General features: G+C 37.2%; 1 protein-coding gene across 3 annotated transcripts in view; it reads right to left on the reverse strand.

Annotated features, from left to right (window-relative positions):
• IFT122 (intraflagellar transport 122) overlaps positions 1 to 23,434 on the reverse strand; it is a 68,329-nt gene that overhangs the window by 7,045 nt on the left and 37,850 nt on the right. For all 3 annotated transcript variants that reach the window (XM_088134302.1, XM_007423261.3, XM_088134303.1), the window contains 8 exons: positions 22,259 to 22,420; positions 18,713 to 18,879; positions 14,456 to 14,627; positions 12,381 to 12,483; positions 10,240 to 10,380; positions 9,093 to 9,190; positions 8,735 to 8,835; positions 524 to 689 (listed from right to left, as the gene is read on the reverse strand). In XM_088134302.1, the coding sequence (XP_087990428.1) occupies positions 524 to 689; positions 8,735 to 8,835; positions 9,093 to 9,190; positions 10,240 to 10,380; positions 12,381 to 12,483; positions 14,456 to 14,627; positions 18,713 to 18,879; positions 22,259 to 22,420 (1,110 nt within the window). The remainder of the gene's footprint in view (positions 1 to 523; positions 690 to 8,734; positions 8,836 to 9,092; positions 9,191 to 10,239; positions 10,381 to 12,380; positions 12,484 to 14,455; positions 14,628 to 18,712; positions 18,880 to 22,258; positions 22,421 to 23,434) is intronic.

Consider the following 23,434-nt stretch of genomic DNA (forward strand, 5'->3'; position numbering starts at 1 on the left):
GCATATTCTGTTTTCAATCCCTGTAGCATCAAATGAATTCTGTGCAACATACTCATTTGTCAGAAAGAGTGAACAAAGGTTAGTAAAGCAAGGGGTTTTTTTGGCTCAGAGGCCCGATGAAACAGGACCTTTGATTCATTTACTTCAACTTCTTTTAAATTGCACAATTACCTCAGGCAACTCTGAAGTCCTCTAGGACCTTATTGTGTTGATATTATTTCAGGTGTCCAGATGGAATGAATTTTGTCCTGTTCATTTAAGGTTAAGCATTTATACCATACCATGTATTTTGATTTGTCAGCCCCTTTAAATAGAATTTTACCGAACCCTGGAAAGACATGGACAACTACTCAAAAGAGGAAGCCATACTCTTAAAAAATGACTTTCAAAAGTTAACAAGTTCTAAACTTTTATGAAAGATGAAATTCACTCAGCAGGCTTCTCAGTTTTTATGCATGTGCCAGCATGGTCCCTTGGGTCATGTCAAATATTAAAGCATGGTTGCAATAACAAGAGAACTTACTTCACTATCGTGGAAAGGTTTGGATCGGATTGTCAGGCTCCCCAGTTCAATTGATTTCTGAAATCTAGCTGGGATCTGCAGCCCCTGCAACTTGTCGTAGGCATGACGAGCCAATTTATAGGCGCCCAGAGCTTTGCTCTGCTTTGCCAGGGCAAATAATGTATTGCTGTAATCAAATTAAGGAACAAAACATACATATGGCAAGCAGGAGAAAACCACATCATTGCTTTCAATCAGGGGAGCTATGCACTAAAGCATAACCAAAGCCTTGACTTGGAAGGCTGTTTACATAAACAAAATACAAAACAACTGCTTGAATACTGATGGCTTTTCAAATGAAAAAGAGAAAAGGAGTGATTCAGAGATAAACTCCCTTATTTAATGCCAGGCTTAGTGATATTTGCATAGACAATTTTTTTTTAAGGAAGGAAAAAAACATAGTTCTCTGGGGATAAAAAGGCCTCCATCTTGCTGCAGAAAATGTTACTTGCAAAGAGCAGCAAACAGGCAGTTCTGCTTTTCAAATGCAGGCTCCAATGTGCAGTGTAAAACACACATGCTATGTTCAATTGACAGGTGACTAGGCAATCACCAAGAGGATAAATGTGCTGTCTAGATAAATCCTATCAACTAAATTCAGCTTCACAGTCTTAAATTTAAACACTTTCTCATAGCTTACTTAATTGGATTCCAAACCTTTCACCCAGTATCAGGAAGGAAAATAGTAGGGGCAAATGATCAGGCATCACTCTAGCGTTTCTCCTACTATCATCACAAAAGACCAAGTTATTTGCAACCTTCACTGCCCTCTTCACCAGACAAATGGATATGTATCACCTATACTTCAAAGTGCACTTAGCTTAAGTCTGATAAAGACTATTCTGGATTCATTTTTCTATTTTATTTATTATTATTTATTTATAACCTACTTTCATTCCTATGTCCTGCTATGCTGCTTCATTAAGACTGTGGGGGAGGGGGAGGAAGGAGGTTGATCAAAGAATACCGAGAGTATACTTCAAAAGTATATCCTCCCAGAAAGGTCACTCAAAGTGTGAAGGTCATCCCAACTGCCCAGCTAAAGCAAACAGGCACTTCTATTAGTCCAGAGGGCATTCAGATGTATTGGCCATACAGGCTGAAGCCAAATTATCTGGAAGGTCATTTTGAAAAGAACTGTTACATTGCTGAAAATCAGGAGATGTAGCTCCTTTAGATCCTTGGTCCAGCTAGATTGTCTTCTATAATGACTATAATGGTCATTATCCTTGGTCCACTTAGATGAATTGTCTGCTATAATGAGTTCTCCTTGCATTTAGGTAGGAATCTTTGTAAGCTGTAGTAGAGATGCCAGGGATTGAATTACAGGCCTGCATGCAAAAGCATGCCTCTTTATATGGAGACATAATAGAAACCTTAGTTATATTAAGTTTGTCTACATGGAGTTTGCTTACTCTGAATCAATGTATATGGCTGGTCCCTCACAGAAGACCAGGATTTTATGCTATATTGTGATTCATTTGTTTATCTCAGTATAAGGATTCCTAGGAATCTTTTTCAACTGATAAATTTGAATATGTCTCCAATTTTGATAGGAAAGAAGATAAAGATGGATGGCCTGATATTCTTTGATATACAGGTAGTCCCTGGGTTAAGGACACCTGGTTTAAGGAAGACCCATAATTAAGAACAGAGCCTACAGTATCAAAATTTGAATTAAATACACAATGATTGAAGTTAAATACACAATGGTTCAAGTTAATTACACAGTACTACTTATACAGTATTACACAATAATACTGTTCCGGCTTATGTACAAATTCGACTTAAGGATAAAGCTTGGGAATGGAACTTGTTCTTAAACTGGGGACTACCTGTATTTGGGGTAAGATAATGGTGATCAGGATGAATTTAATTCCAATTTTGATTAAAATTTTAATAGGTCTTTCTATACAGTATTTCTTCATACTATTTCTACACATTGATAGAATATTAAATAATTTTTCTGGCTGGGCCAACTTCATTCTATAGACAACCTTGCTGGAAAAAGTGGATTTAATTTTCTACTCTCTCAGTTTTATCATGAGATGGTTATTTTAGTTTTGGCTATTGGGTAGAATGAGGAACTTCTGAATTAAGCTCCTCTTCAGGCTAAAATTGAACACTATTATGTGACCCCACTAACATCCTGGCAAGTATTGAGCTCCTTGTTTGTGGATGAGTTTCAATACCTGCACTTAAGCCTGCAAGATATATATGAAAAGTATTGGGTCACAGACATAATTTTAATCACTTACCTTTTACCATGAAAGTTTTCATTGTGGGTTAACTCCAGTTTAAAAATAGGGGATAATTCAGAGGTTGGGGGGAGTAAACTAGGTTTTTTATAACTTAGAATCATAGTATTAGAAGGTCTTATTTATGCCACTGATCCCATTCTACTGTCTGCTGTAGAAATCCAAATTAAAGCAACCCAGAGAGATACATATTTAGACTCTCTTTCAACATGTCCCTTGAAGGGAAAGCCATTGCTTTTCTGGATATTTGGTTCTACTGTTAAACTGCTCTTAGATGAATTCTCTAACATTCAGTGTTCTACTTGATGGTTTTGAACTTTGGTGTTGAAGAAGACTCCTGTTATGGTATGTGGGAATGACCTTGGGAAATGGGGGAAGAGCCACAGCCCGGAGAATGATCAGACAAGAGGTAGCTTAGCCCACGAAAGGAATGTGGGTGTGGCAAGCGTCTCCGAACCTTCCTAGTTTCTTCAGTTGTAAAGGCAACGTAGGAGAAATGTACTTTCAGACTTGCAAGATTCTGATGGCTGGTGTGGGTCTTCCGGGCTGTGTGGCCGTGGTCTTGAAGTTTTGTTTCCTAACGTTTCGCCAGCACCTGTGACCGGCATCTTCAGAGTGCAGGAGCACAGACAGGAGCAGTTCTCTCTGTGCTCAGGGTTCAGGAGAACTGCTCCTGTCTGTGCTCCTGCACTCTGAAGATGCCGGTCACAGGTGCTGGCGAAACGTTAGGAAACAAAACTTCAAGACCACGGCCACACAGCCCGGAAGACCCACACCAGCCATCGTATGCCGGCCGTGAAAGCCTTCGACAATACATTGCAAGATTCTGTTAATATAACCTTACAATAAAGTAGAATTAGTCCATCTGGTCATGCTTCCTGTCTGGACTACTTTACAAGTCTGACAACTTCTGAGAATACCATGGATAGCTAAGAAAGCAAACAAATGAATCATCGAATGAATTAACCCAAAGTTCTCACACAAATGACCAGCCTCAAATTGTCGTATTTTGGACACATTGTAAGCCACCCAGAGCTATGGTGTATAAAATGGGCAGCTCCGTAATCTTTCAAATAAATAAAGAGAAAACCTAGTTCTCTGGAGAAGTCTATAATGCTGGGAAAGATGGAAGGAAAGAGAAAGGCACAATCAGCAGCAAGGTAGATGGACTCAATTACAGAGGTAATGGGTGCCCTGCTGGAAGACTTGATGGATCAGGTTGGGGACATGGTAATTAAGAGCTGACACTGACTTAATTTCACAGAATTAATTCTTGCACTCTGGAAGAGGATAGGTTTTAACCATCTTCTATATGACATCCTTTCTGTATTTGAAGAGTGCTATCATATTGCCGCTCAGTCATCTTTTCTCAGTCTAAAACATATCCAGATCATTCAATCTCCCTTCATTAGACATACTTTTGGGTCTTATAATCATTCTCATTGCTTTTTTCTGAATCTATTCCACTTCTTATGAATTCTTCTAAAGGAACTGCTCAGGACTGTACATGAACTTGAAGTGCAGTCTGATCCTAGCAGAGTAAAATGGAACAAGTACTTCCTGTAATTTGGAAATTATAATTCTGTTAATACACCCTAAAAATGCATTTGCACTTTTTGCAACAACTTCAGTTTATCTGGTCTTTAAATTCTAGGTAAAGAGGTATTCCCGACAATGTTTCTATCAATCTCAAGATTCAATCCTGGTTCCTCATCCCATCTTTGTAAGTTTTGGGTGGAACATACATTTTTTGGTTGGAGAAGACAGAACCAAATAGGAACTGAGTAGTTCTGCCTTATCTTTGATATCTGTTTGCATATTGGCATCTTCACTGAGCAGTGGATATAGTGATTCCTTTCTTTTTACTTGGACATATCTAAAGACAACTTTTTAAATTCTTAGCATCCATCATTAACCTCAACTCATTCTAAGCATTTGGTTTCCTGATACCAATTCTTCAGTACCAGGATACCTGTCTGAACACTTCCTTTGTAACCTGACTATATGTAACCTTTTCCTCTATGTGTCCTAATTTTCAGATCCTCAGCAAGTCCCCCCCCCCCCCCGTGTTAGCTATATTGGCTTTTGCTGTCATCCATTTTTCTCTTCATCAGAACAGTCTGCAACTGTGCTTGTTGTAACTGCTTCTTTACGAACCCCCACCCATCTTTATTTCCTTTTCCTATTAAGTTCTCCTGGCAGGAGATCCTATTTATCATTGCTATTTTTTGAACACTGTTTTACAGCACTTTTCCCCTGACAAAAAGGTTTTCCCTCAAAATGTGTTGGAACTTAGTCTGAAGTAAAGTATACATACACCATATTCCTTTCTTTTCCATCAGCAAGGCAAATCAGGAATTTCCTGGAAGGATCATGCCTGAAAGAGTTTGTCTCCCAAAAAACGTCAGGGCAATTAAAAACTCCCGTAACTATAATTTCATGCCTCTTTGAAAGATTCACTTTGCTTTTGGAAGACATCATCCATATCTTCTGCTTGGTCAGATGATAGCAGACATTAGCAACAGTACTTTTTTTGTTTTGTTTTCCTCCAGTAATTTTAGCTCAGATGTTCTCTACAGCATTGCCAAGTACTTTTATTTGGATTTCTGAACAAGAATGGATATTTTTAACATATGGGGCAACTCCTCTTCCCTTTCTATTGTTTCAGTTCATTCATCCTTCAGTTGCTATATTCCATTCTAGAAGCCATCACACCAAGTCTCTATTACACCCATTAAATCATATTTTCCTTTTTGTACTAAGAGCTCATCCTCATCCTAATTATTTCCCACATTCTCAGCATTAATCTATAGACAAGAAAGCCATGAACTTTATGAGCAAATTATTTTTATGACTTTTCTTTTAGTGGCTTAAGAGGGTCCATTTCAGTAACACTCCCACTTTTAACAGTGCACAACTGAAGTCCTTACTTTAGCATTTTTGTTTCTTTCACAGACAGGATTTAAATTAAAACTCTCTTAATCAAACCTGGTATGCTTTGGCCAAGTACACTTTTATCAGTCTTTGTGCCAGCAATCCATCATCTAGATAACTCAGACCATGATCTGAAAAACCAAATCTCTCCTGTTGACCTCATTTGTATAGCCAGTTATTAATTTACAGTATTCTTCTTTTCCTGTTCCAGTCATCTTCCATAGATACAAAGGATGGATAAGAATACTCCCAAGCCCAAGCTTTTGAGCTTCCTACTAAGACTGTCACATTCCATGGTGATAAAAGTTGAAGTTGTTATTTATAGTATCATTTGTCCCAACAAGTATTAGTGGGAAGAAGAAACTACCAGTGGATTTAATAATGTGTGGAAATTGTTGTGTCAGGTCTTTGATCCTTGACCCTGACTGACAGCACACCTCATGAGTTGATACTGATCTTGTAGGTCCATTTGGCGTACAGTTATTTCAGTTTACTGTAGGATTGATTCACAAACTACCATGCCTCTCTTTTTCTCTTCTTAGAAGGTATACAGTAGTTGCATCTTCTGTATGGAAGGATTCACCACAATATCTCCTGCTCTGTGATGTCTCTTTGTCCTCTAAATGCTCAGAACCTGCTTCATCTACAAGGGCCTAAAAACATTTGAAAGTTCCAGAGGCACAGAATGTCTTCTGTATCTCTTGCTTTTGGTTATTATTCTCACCCTTGATAGGTGATTATTCTATCATCCTTATAGAAGGCTGCTTCCACTAGCATGTTGTAGAGTTCCTTTTCTTTGAATGGATACACCTTTGCCTTTGTCATCAGCTGAAGTGCAACTACTCACTACTCTAATTCTTAGTCTTTTTCCACAAGCTTGTGCTTGCTTCAAATATATGCATTTTTGCTTCTTAGGCACCCACCCATTGGCAGGTTTTTATTTCTTCTTGTTCCTTTCTCAAAGGGAACCTTAGCCAAGGTACAATTTCTTTGTTAGGAACTGAATCCAAAACTCCTGTTAGTTCTCTCTACTCACTCTGTCAGTGACCTGGATGCTATTATTTGGACCAACTTAGTAACTATTTTTAAAACCTTTGCATAATTAGAAAGAAGAGTTTGGTTTATCTAAGAGTGCTTAGTGTTAATCCTCCGGCCATGGTTGCCTTTGAAGCTCCAGAATTGTTAGAAACTTTGAAGACAGGTTCCTGTGCCATTATTTATTCTAGAGAAGGTTTTCTTTTACCTGTGGACTGCTGCAGGGGCAGCTTATATTGTTTGCTCATAAGAAGAGAAGAAGCTGTTAAAACCAAAGTAATTAGCAAGAGGTGCAAATGTGTGCAAAAATTAGAAATCTTTGAAGATTAGTCTCAAGATTAGCTGCCGCTGGGGAGGAACTGTGCCTGGTGACTGAAATACATTAAACAAATGTCCCTCTTTTCTTCCCTATCCAGATACCTGTTCCCTTTGGCTAAACTCTATCCATTTGTATTCTCATCATTCTCTTTCTTTCCAAGTACAGTTAATATTTCCTCTTACCCCCTTTCCATCCTGTTTTCTTTTTTTTTATTCTAACTGTTTCTGCTGGAAGGGAGGAGAAGTACATTGTATTTCTTTGTGGCAGAGAATGGATTGGACATGTAAGGAATTAATCTTGTATATGAGGTACTGTGTTTTACACGCAATTACTTTTAATTAATAATTATTATTTCAATTAAAAAAAGTTTCTCTGATCCTGCCCTTTTTTGAGGGGAGGGGACAGGAATATGGCTTCTGCCCAGTATATACACACATACTTTTGTGTATTCTTTTGTGTTTATAACTTTGTATGATGCTCAGAGTCATGTATGTGAGATGGATGGCTATATAAATTTAGCAAATAAATAAAATTAAATCAATCAATCAATCAGTCATATGCACACATTTTTTAAACAGTAGGGAAGGTAAATCTCTAAGAACCAGAAAGTGATTAACAAGGATTGGAAGCAATCACCTTATTGCTGGAAATGTTATTTAGACATTGGAAGATTAACTCTCACAATCTGGATTTGCCCTATGATTGTCACATTTGGGCCTGAAATTCACCAAAAAGTTAACATGACTTTAAATCGATTATTGCTGGTTAAGAGCGATATGCTTAAGAGCGATAAATGCTGGAGACATAGCTACTTGGCTATGTCTCCAGCATTTGGAATCAATCAACATAACAAGTGTGGATTTTTATGCAGTGGGAATGCCCCAAAATTATTATTACACAACGCTGGAAGGACAAATCTACACCTGATTTGCAGCAATCAATTCTTGTCAACATATGATCAGTCAACACATGAAAGGCAAGGAAGAGGACTTTCAAAGAATCTGTTCAAAATATTTGGAATTGTTTTGCTCATGAGATAAATTTTCCCTCCCTCCCTCCCTCCCCTCTTTTTTAGGAGGGAGGAGGTAAATTTGGATGTTATATTCTTGTATTAACTCTGTTCATATATGTAATTTTATTTAGTGTAGTGTGATGCTTTTTTTAAAGGAGATGCAGCATGGCAAGACAAACCTTCCCATTTTTCCCAGTGATGCAGCCTAGAGATGTTTCCATACTAATCTACTGCAGCAAAGGCAACTGAGAGCGTCAGGACACATCAAAGATATTTATGGTGGCATAAGCTTTCCTGGGCTAAAGCCACTTTATCAGGTGATCTGATGAAGTTATTTTTGATCAACTAAAGCGCATATTTTCTAAGCTGCATGTTTCCATGATTTATAAGTGTCTCAAAATTATTTAGGAACTGTTTTATGATATCAAGCATAAAACATAAAGTATTAAAAGATTTGTAGGCTGTGCACTGTAGAAAAGGAATAATCACACAATATAATAACCCTACATTCATTCAGGATGTAAATGTACAACCCATCATTGAGCCTTCTATTTTGCTCACCAAATAAGTATTGGATTTGACATTTGCCTTTGCCTTTATCTTTCAAAGGATACACTTTAGAAATTCCCAAAGGAGTTTCCTTGGTAAGGCTATGAAGTAAAAACCTAGACACATTGAAGAGTGTTTCAGGTAAATAGTGATTGAAGGGTTCTTCCTGCAGTGGGAAAATAAAAGTTTATACAAATAATAAATGTGCATAATTAAGCATTCCCAGATTTCTATCTTACTACACACTGAGGTGCAGCAATATTATGAGTCTTAACAGATGTTCATTAAGTACACAAAATAAGTTAGTTGTAAGACAATCCCACACCAATCCCCATGACAGCAGGCTTCTAAAGGCAAATATGACATCAGTTAACTAACTCATGAATGGTTTGAGGGACAAAGAGTGAACTGCAAATATCTTACAGTGCATTTGTGGATGAAGTGATAGGCATGATAAAGTTCTGCCAAGTGCTGGAAGTGGTGAAACTTCTTTAACATTTCAGTCTTCTGCTCCTCATTGTCTGAGGGAAGGAAAGGCAGTATCAGCATAAAACCTATGAATAGCTGCTAACCCAACAGTAAGAGACTTACGCTGAAAGGACCTTGCATTAATGCTACTGATCAAGTGTGCCCCCAACCATGGCTATTGTACTTAACATCATATGAAATTTTGTATTTTAAAACAGGAAAATCAAGATGCAAATGGCTCTGGAACATTATTTGAACCTAGCCAGGTATAATGGCTAACAATGGAATACATTTGCCTTCTAGTTCTACAAATTCCAGCTGCAGAAGTTACAAGCAAAGAGAACAGCATCTTCCAACTCAACATTTGGATTTAACAAGCACTTTGGAATTATCTGCTATCCTATAGAACATTGGTACACATGTTTACTTGGAAGCTAATCCTGCTGAGTTCAGAGGGACTTACTCCCAGTTAAGTGAATAGAAGAACAGCTGTAATCTTAGCTTCATGTATTAGAGAGTACTGATCTATATCTTATGTGTGTTCTTGCAGAATTAAAGGAATGTTTGCATAGTGTCACATAATAAAAGACATCCAGTTTGCTTTAATCTATGTATCTTACAGTGGTAAAAACAACATACTTGGACCTAATTTTATACTGAAGTTCAGCCACAGGTTAGTTAAGAGATATGAGACAAATTATTCTCTCCTGGCTTGAGCCCAATTTTGTGATGTAGAAACTATAGAAGCTATTAATGTCTTTTTCAGAAAACTGTTAGATGAATAAGTAAAGAACTATGTCTCGTATGAATTTTGTCACATTTGGAAGGACAGAAAGTGTGGGAACACAGCCTGAACTTGAGTAGAAAGTGAGGTCTGTGCTGATCAGGTGTTCTCAACATAATATCAAAATATAAGATTATAATACATATACTCTAAGTACTGGACCATGATAAGAGCCTTCCCCCCCACCCTCACACCCCTCGCAAAGGTCCTTTACAATGCGATTCACAAAGAACGTCCATTGAAGACCTCAAGAGTGTGTCAGATATTCCATTTTCATTCATAAATAGACAGAAAGTAAACTTGCTAGCATTTCCTTACCTTGAGCTATATCTAAACACTGCATGGACAACATCCAGTAATAATATCCTGCGTCATTGAATCGGCTTTCTACCACAGCATTGTGAGTTAATTGTTCCAACACTTTTACAGCTTCAGTCTGTCTGCCAGCTTTATGGAATGCTGCAAAGGGGAGTCAAAATAAAGAAAACTGTGATTAAGCTAATGAGCTTGATTAAAATTAAGAAAAGGCACCAAACTTAAACAAACAAACAAAAAAACCCACCTAAATTATACCCTTGTGTTTTTCTACATTCTGTGGGGAAGCTTACTATAATGCTAAATATATTTTTAAAAATATGTCTTGTGGGTTTTGTGATACCCAAGCTTCCTAAATGTACCCTAGGGGCATAATCTATCAAGCAAGGTAGCAGCACAATTTCTAGTCATTTTGCAAGGTGCTCTTCCCTGCTCCCAACAAGGATCACTGAAACAAATGAAGGGTGAATATCAGTATGAATTGCATTTGCTGTTACGGTAATAGTAAAAGCCAAGAAAACAATGATTGGATATTTCAAGCTAAGTGGCTAATAAAATCAGTATTAATGTCATCTCACAAAGAAATTATAGGTACTCTGTGAAATCTAAAGTCACCTTGTTGTGAAAAAGGGCACACACTTAAATTTATCCTATACTGAGTTCATAAGTAAATGTGAAATGTCTAATCTATTGGGTATCCCTGGCAAATAGAGAATGGCATACTGTGTTTCACAGACCGGCTTTCCTGCAAGAAATATAAAAAATGGGCCTGATCCTTTCTCCAGTATAAACCCAGGCATTTAGGACATTCCACACCAGCAATGCCTTATCTTATTTTCCCTTAAACTTTATTCATATTCAACGCTGCTACAAAGATGAGAGTCACTTTGCAATTTAAACTCTGTCACAGTATCCCATACAAATGCAGATAACTTTATGAGCTGTAGGATTGTTTTCATGGCCCTCAGGATGACAGTGCTACGAATTAGCAGCAAAGTGTTAAACATCAGCAGCATCTTTTTCTACCCAACATTATCAGAAAACCAAAGAAATAAAATGCACTAAGCCTTTGAGGTAAGCTTAGAGTACATTAAACTGAAAGACAAAACAAAGATCTCTATCTTTAAGAAAGAGAGAGAAAAAAAACCGTGTGATTTTCAAAATCCTAGCTTCAATCTCTCAACTTCTTCCAGACACATATGGCATGCTTATAACATACGAACATACAATGTATATTGCACAGAAATTGCTGCACTATAAAATGTATAAAATAGGATTCTGGAATGTAGCTCAGAAGTGTTTTATTGGTATGGAAGCTAATCCCGAGTACAGTAGTCTCTTAATAAGCTAGAATATGAATATTCATACTTATGATACCCTTCAATCACAAAAGTATGAGCAAACACTAAGACTTCAGTCCATTTAATAAGTTTTGCTATGAAAATGCAAAGAAACACTAAAAGTACTTTGCTAAATGTAAATGTAGTATTATAATAAATTATTGTAAATAAATTGTTCTTAACTAATTTAATAAAATTAAGATAAAATAAAAACCTCTCCATGAATTTTTAATATGTCAATCAGATCCATTTAGATGATTCCTCTGCTTTTAATCAAATGTTAAATCAGCCATCAACAGACACATAGAGATAAACTATATTTACACACCATTCAAAAGAGACAATAAAAAATCCTAGGAATTAAACAAAAAGGCTAGAACACATACCTGCCAGCAGCCAACACTCAGATAAGCAGGGATCAACCCCAGACAAACTATCAGGCAGAAAACAATATTCTAAGCAAGGTACCACCAAGGAGGAAGCCACACCCCCACCAATGCTGGCAGGGCAAGCTACTGTATGTAAACAGGCAGCAAACCCCACACTCACTTGCATTGATTATGTTATCTAGTTGGGTAATGAAACATCTGCAAACAAACAACCAAGCTCAGAGAGCACCAAGAACTCCACAGTTCAACCTTGAGCTAAATACATTCTCTTCTATTGAAATCAAATATTAACATATCTCCCAAATAAGCACCATCTTGCTTTTATTTCAGGGAAGTACTTAGTAAAGTTTGAGGCCCATTGCTAACTTAAATACCGGTGGTATTAGCAGTGGTAGCAGTAGCAATGTCATCCTACCTTTCTGAGCCTCTTCAAATCTATCATTTTCTGCCAGCCACTGAGCGTAAGGAACATAGACATCATCTTTAAATTCAAGGTGCTTTTCACACAATGCAAAAGCCTGAAGTATAGAATAAGTTAATGCTTAGCATAATACATTCATTCTAAAAAAGGTAACTGAATATTATTGTTTTCAGATTCACAGATTTCAGTATTTTTTGATAGCAAATACTAAGATATTTAATTTAGTTTGCTGTGCATCTTAGTAACAGCCAGTAATAGTACCTTATTAATCAAGCCCTAAGGTGCCCTCCTTGGCATCTAACATGCTGATGTCATAGCTCTGTAGGTTATCTGCATCATTCACAATTAAATAAATTCTTGGGTGGCAAGTTTCCCATTGAACTGTTGATTTATTCTTAAAACATCATTATTGCAAAATGGATCTTAATTGTGCTATTGTATATGACGACAGTGATTTGATTTTTTGACTGTTGATCCTCACCTAATCCAATGGATATCATCTCCATGTAAGGAGGACAAGGAGGGGTTATCAGCAGGTTTAGAGATATCCTAAGGTATATAGAAATACAAAACCAAGCCTCCCTGAAAAAATCCCTAAGGAAGGGAACCCAAACAACCAATGAGAACTGTGACCAGTTTGCCCTGCTTAATAACTTTGTGCTGCCTGTGACAGATGGTCTATTTCTCATCTCCCTCTGTCACATTCCTGCCAGATCTCTTTGCAAATATACAAATCTCTTTGGTAGGAAGGTGGCCATTTCTTTGTCTATTGAAAGCTAGGTATGTAAACTCTGACAACTGCCACCACATTTTTTCTGTTTACATGTACTGTTGCCCATTGGCCTGTAGAGGACTAGCTGTCTTGCAGCAGCATCCTGCTTGAACAGTACCCTTTGAATTTGTTCTTGTCCATTATTGGATTGTACTTGCTTGTTCCCGAAGTCTCTGGTTAGCTCACTAGGCCAAATAAGATGCTGTTGAATCATGAACATTAAGGATGATGATGATGATGATGATGATGATGATGATGATGATGATGATGCCTTCAAGTCAGTGTTGACTCCTGGCAACTGCCTGGACAAATCCCTGCAGTTTTCTTGGCAAGATTTCAAAACTGGTTTGCTATTGCCTGCTTCCCAGGGCTGAGAGAGAATGAGTGGCTCAAGGTCACCCAGCTGGCTTTGCAGGACTAGAACTCATGGTCTCCTGGTATCTAGCCTGGTGCTTCTAACCACTACACCAAACTGGCTCTCTTATTGGTTTAGAATAGCTAATTTCAGTATAAAAAATTAGACCAGATTTCTAGTCTGGTCTAAACAGATTAGAATAGTAATAAAAGAGAATTTTATTAACTGTTATGAATTGTCTACCTTGCTGCCTCTCTTCTGTCTGGCAATATAGTAATGTTTTTATTTGGCAGGCACTATAAGTGCAATACATGAGCTCTTTCTTATCTTTTCTTCAATAAATATTTACTTACAATTAGGTTACTATGTTGATGTTGATTTCTTCACATCTCCAAAAGATTATCTCTCCTGATACTTAAATTGCTCGAAAATGTTTACTATGTTTAGTTAATTCTACCTAAAGGAAGATGAATGAAAATAGACTAGATTGCCCTTTCACTCCCAGGATATTTAGCAACCTGTAGTCTTGGAAACATCTTCATTTCATGGTTAAAGGGAAGGGATGTGGGCTACTCTACTTTAGCATTTAAATGCTGTTAGCTTGCAAAGAAGTCAGGGGTCTGATGATGAATGACCCCCCCCCCAATCTTTATGTTAAGGACTAAATAGTCCAATAAATATTGTGTATCTCTTGAGGAAACAGAATAGAAAACCAGAAGGATGAGAATGGAATGGGGTACTCTGTATGAGAGCATGTAGATTGGCTAGAATCCTGAATATGGCCCCCTGCAGTGAAACACTTGTTTGCAAATTGAAGCACATTAAAATGCATGCACTTAAATAGAAAGGGGGATTTTGTTTACACAATGTAAAGATTTAAGACTAAACAGGCACCAATACCCAGAAATAATAAATGATTCCCTTATAATGAATTGCATTTACCTCATCCCACTGCTGAGTTTCCACATAGAGTTGTATCAAGGCCTTCAGATCACCAATCTTCATATAGGTTTCTGCAGCATACCCATGGTTCAATAACTTTTTAAAATAATAGGCACACTTCGTCAAAGGTTCGCGTTCTGCTTTATCCAGCTTTCGAGCAATATCAATCAATCTTAATTTTTAAAAAAGAAGAAAAAATCTAGCCCCATAATTACCTATAAGTCTTCCTAATTCTTACTACACACATACATACATACATACACACACACACTGCTGCCAGAGATGCAAGCAAACAGCTGAACAGTTCTGTTTACATTTATACTCTAGCAGTTCTTTGCCAAACCACAAACCTGGAACTGCTGGAGGACAAAAGCTCTTAACTAAATAAATTCACATTCTAATGTTTGTAGCAGATATTCCTTACATAGATTCCATAGTTTGCAGACTCAATGAAGACTCTGAGCCTTTTTAAAGGACTCTATGGAATCTTATTAAAACCTTAAGACTTACATCTTGCAAAGTATGCTAAATTTTCAGAAGTTTGTTCTGAAGCCTCTGAAATCAACATTAAGTAAATGAGCATTTTATCTGTTCAACAACTGATACTCGGTAACTATGCCTGACCTTGAATAGTGTAATTTGTTTCTAAGATTGCAACTGTTATATGATGTTTCTGAACAGTTCTATTTGGTTGTCCTAGGCACCAGCTGTGTAAATGCTATGAGCAACTTTGAACTTACACTTTTGGAAAAGAAGCATGTAACTAAACAAAAGAATGATCTGAAAAGAGACATCATGAACATTTCAATCACATCAGGATATAGGCATTGTAGGAGCAGAGCTGTGTTAGTCTATTGTAGCCAAAAATCAGGATGAATCTAGCAGTAACTTTTCAGACTATGGTACATTGTATTGAAAAGCATAAGTTTTTCTAAGTTATAACTCGTTTCATCAGATGCAACAGCTGTAGACTGGGTGGGGGGAAGGGAAGAAAAACAAGGTGATTATGCAGATGCAGGCTATATATGAGACAGATTAAGAATACCTTAGCAATTAACAACTGTAATATCTTTTAAAAAAACTATTCTGAGATAGCCTGTGATGGTGCTGTTGGGGTACATGTGGGAGCAAAGTAGATATCTAGGCTTGTTGTAGAGTTTGGTTCCCATGTTAGCATCATCCCAGTCTTTCTTGTTGCTTGTGAGAATTTGCTTCAAGTTGGTTGGTTGTCTGAAAGCATAGGCCTGCCAGCCCATGCATGAGAAAATACAATGTCATTATCCAGTATGGGCTGTAGCATATTGATGTGTTTGAGTGGTTTGAGCTGTGAGTTGTAGGTGAAAAGTAGGTGACAAGTGATATTCTGTTGTTTTTTAATACTCTTTCCTCCCTGGGAATCAAGTTCCTCATTTGATTAGTCTACTGATCTAGTTGAGTGGGTAGTTCAGTCTCCTGAATTCCTGGTTTAATTCCATCAGTTGAGTATCTTTGTCAAGTGCATCAGAACAAAGCAGTTGTAGCATAGAGCTAGCTGTGGATGATAGACTTGGTTATGTATTCAGGATGGAAACTGGAAGCATGTAGATATGCCTTGCAATTTGCAATTTCCAGTATAACATGGTATTCATGTTCTATTGTGTAGTTTTACAATGATATCAAGGAGGTGGACTTGTTCTGTAGATAGGTCAAGGCTCAGGTTGATGATGGGGTGAAAGTTGTTGAAGTCATGATGGAATTTGATGAGAAATTCATTTTCATGGGTCCAGATGAAAATGTCATAAATGAATCTCAAGTAAAGGAATGGTTCCAGGGCTAAGAGTTGAGAAAGCATTGTCCCAGGTCAGCTATAAAGATGTTTGCATATCACAGGCCCCAACAATTATATACAGAAGATTAGAGGGGCCTTCATCTGTCAGCAATGCCCCTCTGGATTCTACAAAGGATAAACAGGACAACCTTTGCACAAAATAATTAAGGGACATAAGTTTGATACCAGGACTCAAAACAAGGATAAAGTAATATTGAAGCATTTCATCCTCTCAGAACACTCCATTATACAGTGGGGCAAAAAAGTATTTAGTCAGCCACCAATTGTGCAACTTCTCCCACTTAAAAAGATGAGAGAGGCCTGTAATTTTCATCATAGGTATACCTCAACTATGAGAGACAAAATGGGGGAAAAAATCCAGAAAATCACATTGTCTGATTTTTAAGAATTTATTTGCAAATCATGGTGGAAAATAAGAATTTGGTCACCTACAAACAAGCAAGATGTCTGGCTCTCACAGACCTGTAACTACTTCTTTAAGAGGCTCCTCTGTCCTCCACTTGTTACCTGTAGTAATGGCACCTGTTTGACCTTGTTATCAGTATAAAAGACACCTGTCCACAACCTCAAACAGTCACCTCCAAACTCCACTATGGCCAAGACCAAAGAGCTGTCGAAGGACACCAGAAACACAATTGTAGACCTGCACCAGGCTGGGAAGACTGAATCTGCAATAGGCAAGCAGCTTGGTGTGAAGAAATCAACTGTGGGAGCAATAATTAGAAAATGGAAGACATACAAGACCACTGATAATCTCCCTCGATCTGGGGCTCCACGCAAGATCTCACCCCGTGGGGTCAAAATGATCACAAGAACGGTGAGCAAAAATCCCAGAACCACATGGGGGGACCTAGTGAATGATCTGCAGAGAGCTGGGACCAAAGTAACAAAGGCTACCATCAGTAACACACTACGCCGCCAGGGACTCAAATCCTGCAGTGCCAGATGTGTCCCCCTGCTTAAGCCAGTACATGTCCGGGCCCGTCTGAAGTTTGCTAGAGAGTATTTGGATGATCCAGAAGAGGATTGGGAGAATGTCATATGATCAGATGAAATCAAAGTAGAACGTTTTGGTTTAAACTCAACTCATCGTGTTTGGAGAGAAAGCTGAGTTGCATCCAAAGAACACCATACCTACTGTGAAGCATGGGGGTGGAAACATCATGCTTTGGGGCTGTTTTTCTGCAAAGGGACCAGGACGACTGATCTGTGTAAAGGAAAGAATGAATGGGGCCATGTATTGTGAGATTTTGAGTGAACACTTCCTTCCATCAGCAAGGGCACTGAAGATGAAACGTGGCTGGGTCTTTCAGCATGACAATGATCCCAAACACACCGCCCGGGCAACGAAGTAGTGGCTTTGTAAGAAGCATTTCAAGGTCCTGGAGTGGCCTAGCCAGTCTCCAGATCTCAACCCCATGGAAAACCTTGGAGGGAGTTGAAAGTCCGTGTTGCCCACCGACAGCCCCAAAACATCACTGCTCTAGAGGAGATCTGCATGGAAGAATGGGCCAAAATACCAGCAACAGTGTGTGAAAACCTTGTGAAGACTTACAGAAAATGTTTGACCTCTGTCATTGCCAACAAAGGATATATAACAAAGTATTGAGATGAACTTTTGATATTGACCAAATACTTATTTTCCACCATGATTTGCAAATAAATTCTTTAAAAATCAGACAATGTGATTTTCTGGATTTTTTTCCCCATTTTGTCTCTCATAGTTGAGGTATACCTATGATGAAAATTACAGGCCTCTCTCATCTTTTTAAGTGGGAGAACTTGCACAATTGGTGGCTGACTAAATACTTTTTTGCCCCACTGTAGATCTCAAGGTAGCTATTTTGGAAAAAAGAAAACTTTAATAGCACAATTGAGCAAGAGATTGCTGAACTCATATACATCAAAAGGTTTCAGGCTGTCTCAGAAGGTCTCAACAAACACAATGGGCTTTTAACACATTACAATTATTGATACTTGTAATCTGTTTCACATGTAACTTGCATCTGCATAACCACCTTCTCTTCTCTCCCTTCCCCCACCTCATTCAAATGTAAATCCTACATCAGTCTTTAGCCACTTCATTTCATCTGATGAAATGAGTTGTAGCTCACAAAAGCTTATGTCTTTTAATACATTTTGTTTGTCTGAAAAGGTGCTACCAGACACTTCCTGAAATCAGGACCGAGGGGCAGTGATTTCAACAGTTTTATATTAGTAATTTGTATAACATGTAATACATTTGGCCAAGTTATCATTTTAAGATTACTGAACTTTCTCACAAAGTGTAAAATCTGAGTCTCTACCACATAGGTGTTATTTTCCCCCCCAATGAAGTACCTATACACTGTAGCCGCAGGAAACAGTGAAAGCAAATAGCAATATTTCTCTTGAAAACATAACTTGTCTTGAAAGACAGCAAGACATACACATCAACCCAGCCTTGATCTCCACTGATTTCTATGGCCTTCAAGTGCTCCCCTGCAGTCATGTACATCTCTACTGCTGCTTTTGGTTCATTGATGTTCTTGGCCCAGTCTGCTTGTTTTGTGATTAGCATCTTTGTATCTTTGGGGTCTCCAGACCCAAGGAATTCCTGAGGAAGTACATGAAATATCTTAATTAAGCATTTGCATCAATTAGCAGTTGCAACTCAGTTTCAATTTTTCTTGGTAACTAAACTGGAATTTACAATATACTAGGGACAAACAGAAAAGCTGAAACGTCTAAGTCATTTGATAACTGTAGTCTTAAGCATGACTTACATCACAAAGCAAGAGGGTGGAGGGGGGACTTTTCAAAGTTGAGACCTAGAGAAGAAAATTCAACTATAGAAAAGCAGAATCTCATTTTGATGCTAGAGGGGAAAATGCAAATAAAACATCAGTTTTTGATTCCTTTCAGTAATTTGCCAAAGATGACTTTTCTGAGTAAAGTTAAGATATTTACCTTACTGGTGATATTTTTCATTAAAATGCTCAATCTCACAATATGCCCATGGATTTATCATGAATGTGAATAAAAACATGTTGCATGCTTAGCAGCGTATTCAGCACAACTTATGGAAAGGATTAGCAAACTTAGAACACTGGAATGTTATATCTGACCCATGAATGTAATGTTTTACTGATGTTCTTTTAACAGTGATTCAGAAGAGTACTGGACTGTGAGAGGGAATATTTTTCCCCAAAAGGCAGTAGCTCAAAAATGCCAAAATCTCTGCCATATCCAGGGATGGGATGGGATGGGAAGCACTCACACTAGAGAGAATCCTGTGACTTAATCAAGTATGACCCTATGGAGCAGCTTTGATCCAAGTAATTTTAGAAGTGTTTGCAAAATTGATTTTTGCTTAGAAGATTCTAATGTTCTGAGAGGTCCACTTAAAAAGGATAAGAATTTGCCTTTCTTTGACTGTCAGGAAGCTACATCAAGAAATAAGACACAATGTTTATTTTGTGTAATTGGATTTGGTAGCTAAGGTTATCAAAATAAATTATAAGGAGAAATGTCACTTTCATGGGCTGCAATTATTTGTGAGTTGAAAATAATGTGCGATTGATATTGCTAAATAAACTAGTCACATGCATACACAGTCTCTGGAGCTGTATCTAGATTAAAGGATATCCCACTGACCAAGGACATTTATAACCACCAAATCTCAGGAGTTAGGTTTTAGAAAACTACCTGGCAAAGAAAGAAAGAAAGAAAGAACGAAAGGAAGGAAGGAAGGAAGGAAGGAAGGAAGGAAGGAAGGAAGGAAGGAAGGAAGGAAGGAAGGAAGGAAGGAAGGAAGGAAATTTGAAAGGATAAACTTTGATCCAACTATCCAGAGGTAATTCTAAATTGGCTCCAAAAATAAAATTAAGCACTATTATGTGCAAATATATATACTAAGCTGCAACTAGGTCTGGAGAATGAAAAATACAGAGAATAGTCAAACTGTTAAATTGTCTTTTTCTTTAATAAATAATATCTCCAGTCCAGTACTCAGTTCTTCATACATACAATGTATCATTAGTTCCTATATGAAACTTTATTTGCAATATCCTCCAAAATATTTCATTTTACATCCTAAACATGTCTGCCAGGAGTTAAGCTTCTTTGACCTGAATGAAGCTTACAGGTGCATGTAAAATTTCAATGGGCATTAGAAAAGCTAACATTCGTATATTAGCATAATGGAAGATTTCTAGTTCATGAATTAAATTTATGTTTCACCATACACAGACCTGCCAATTTTAAGCCAAACTTTTAAGAGGAACTTGTAAGAAGTAAATATTACTCCAATATATAAATGCAATTTGCATTTCAAATGACAGTTTTCTTTTCCCCTATGAACAAAATTCAGTAATCTATTTGTGTCATGGAAATGCTTTTGTTCAGTAATGGATAAGCTTAATCTTTAATGAGTGATTAGTGATGCTATCCAGTGGACAGCTTTTTACAGATTCTGATAAGGAAAATATCATGGAAAACTTCCAAAGTCCCCTCATCCACACATAAAACTGTCACATTTTTCAAATACCGTACAATTTTATTTGTCCCTGGGAATTCAATTTTCAGACATACATAAAAATAACTTCAAGGCTTATTTACAGGAAACAAAAACAGAGACTGTTAATTCAAAGTTGCTATTGCAAAACTATATGAGATACATTGGGATTTTAAGTACACTCTCATGTATTTAATTTCACTTTTGTTTAATAATGCAAATGTTTTCATCAATACTTTGAATGCTTTCTTCATAGTTTTTCAACCAAAAGTTTTCCCCAGTTTTTATATATTCTGCATGAAAAAGTAAACACATTTTGATCCAGTCTTTGCTTTAATGCACTACTTTAATTGAGATGTGCACTCCAGAGTTTACTGTAATGGGGAAAATGAAAGATAATCCCATTTTGGATTATGTATACTTCAGGAAAATCAAATGAAGTCAGTTCATCTAATTCTGTTGCACACATACAGCTGAATGCAAATCTAGGACTTTATTCACCTAGGTATAAAGAATAAGCTTCATATACAATAAAGATGCCTGAATAGAACAAACTTCAATGCAGAAGACCACAGAGTAACTCCTGTTTGCTTGGTATTTCTAGTTAAGCTTACAGTGCTATATAGATTGTCATACTTTCAAAGAATAGTTTACAATGTCCAGCAGAGCTATGAATCATGATTTGTGACAAATCTTGTTTATACATACCAAGATGAAATGAAAGTGAAGAAAAAAAAATCAGACAATGCAGAGATGCAGAGATGTTTTTTCTTAATTTGTTTTAGTGAGAATTTTGGGAGTTCTGGTTATGACACGTCTGGAAAGTGATCTTGGGTTATAGTATCCTAGATGGACAAAATATGCCTATTGATGCCTTGAACAAAAGCAATTGTGTCGGGGTACAAAGTGGGAGCATAATAATATTTCCGGTCACACTTTTCTCTTAAATTCCTGGTTGTAAAATAAATATTCCCTCAAAAAAGTAAAATTTAGCCTTCATGTACATATGACAAGAGACATACATATAAGTGACCTCTTTAGGGGAAAAGCTGGATGTTCTTTGGTGGGAATGTGTGGTACATAATTCTTTATAATATCCTCTCAAACCCTCCACAAACCCTGGTCTGGCCCCAATCATCAAAGGCCATGGAAGGAAAAATAAAAAAGAGTGTGGGTCCCAGCCTTGCCCTTCCTAAGACAAAATCTCATTCGACTGATGATAAAATGACAATGCTGCTCTGTCACATGTTGTCCTAGGAAACAGACTGCAATACCGGTCTTGCCCTCATGCTATGACATAATGCAAATATTATGTGATGCATATGAAACAATAATACCACATTGATTCTTAGAGGTCAATGCTATTCTTTGAGAGTTTTGAATATGCATAAGAGAAGTTGTGTGCAACAGAGCCAAGCAGTTTGATTCTTGGACACAAGGTCCAGTAAGAATAAGCATCCAGGAAAGAATGTCCACATACCTTTGCGTACTCAAACATGCGCAAGTCGCTATACATATCAAGTGCCAGATTTTCATGGCTACTTCTTTTGTACAATTTGGCTGCCTCATGGAACTTTCCTTGGTATGCATAAATATCTGCTAGAAACAGGTCATTGTTGTTCTCACCACGCTTCTTCCTTTCCTTAAAAAAATAAAACAATAAAGGACAGAAATAGTTTAGCGAACATAATCAGGCAGGAAACATGACAGGCTAGAGCATCTGAAAATATTAAGCTATGTTTCACAAAGCTTTTAAACTGATTACTTGCATTTAAACCAACTTAGACCTTTTGACATCAACAGGACTGCTTGAAAGCTTTTCATACTAAGTCCTACAGCTCTTTTCACTTACCCATAACATTCAGAAAAACTCATAAAACACCCCCCTATAAAAATAAGGAAAATGCAGAAAAAATCTTATTTAAAGCATCACTCTGTTTTATAAGAACATTCAAATTACATTTAATTTACATATTACTAATTATGCAACAATACTTTCAAATATTTGGCCCAATCTATATATATTTCAGAGGATTTTATCAGTAATGCTACTTCTTTAACAAAATGAATAAATATTATGCATTTAGCAATTCCCTTCTCCCAGCAGTCTTCTATACTCTGCTAGACCTAATAGTTTTAGGAGGCTGTCTGGAGACTGCAGTGCAGAGGGAGAATAGAAAATGTCCTTTTGTGAATTCTTTAAGTTAAATCAGAGCTGGAAAATCTGTTGCCCTCCAGAAATTGCTAACCAGAACTTCCAGCTTTCTTCTCTGCTAGCCATGCCAGTAAGGCTGATTGATGGGAGTTGACATTCAGTATTATTAGGAAGCCTATATATTTCCCTTAAAATTCACTTATTTTAAGATGTAATCCTATTAAATATTAACTTGCATCATATCTCAACATAATGGATCAAAAAGCATTATAAATCTTCTGTTAATAAAACCATGGGTTCACCTGAACAAAGAGCAAACACTTCACAGACTAAAGGAATACTTGATGTCCTATTATAACAAAATATCTCAATTTCATTTTGAAAATGTTTTTAGTTTCTGTATAGATGAAATTTAAATACCAAAAAGATAATGGAGTCCAAATACATTGCCTTTTTCAATAGAATATGCAATATATAAATACAGGTAGTCCCTGAATTAAG

Source organism: Python bivittatus, unplaced genomic scaffold, assembly GCF_059951505.1.
Source record: "Python bivittatus isolate LINGU-HERP-01145 unplaced genomic scaffold, Pbiv_v1 ctg000080_np1212, whole genome shotgun sequence".
NCBI classification, from domain to species: domain Eukaryota; kingdom Metazoa; phylum Chordata; class Lepidosauria; order Squamata; family Pythonidae; genus Python; species Python bivittatus.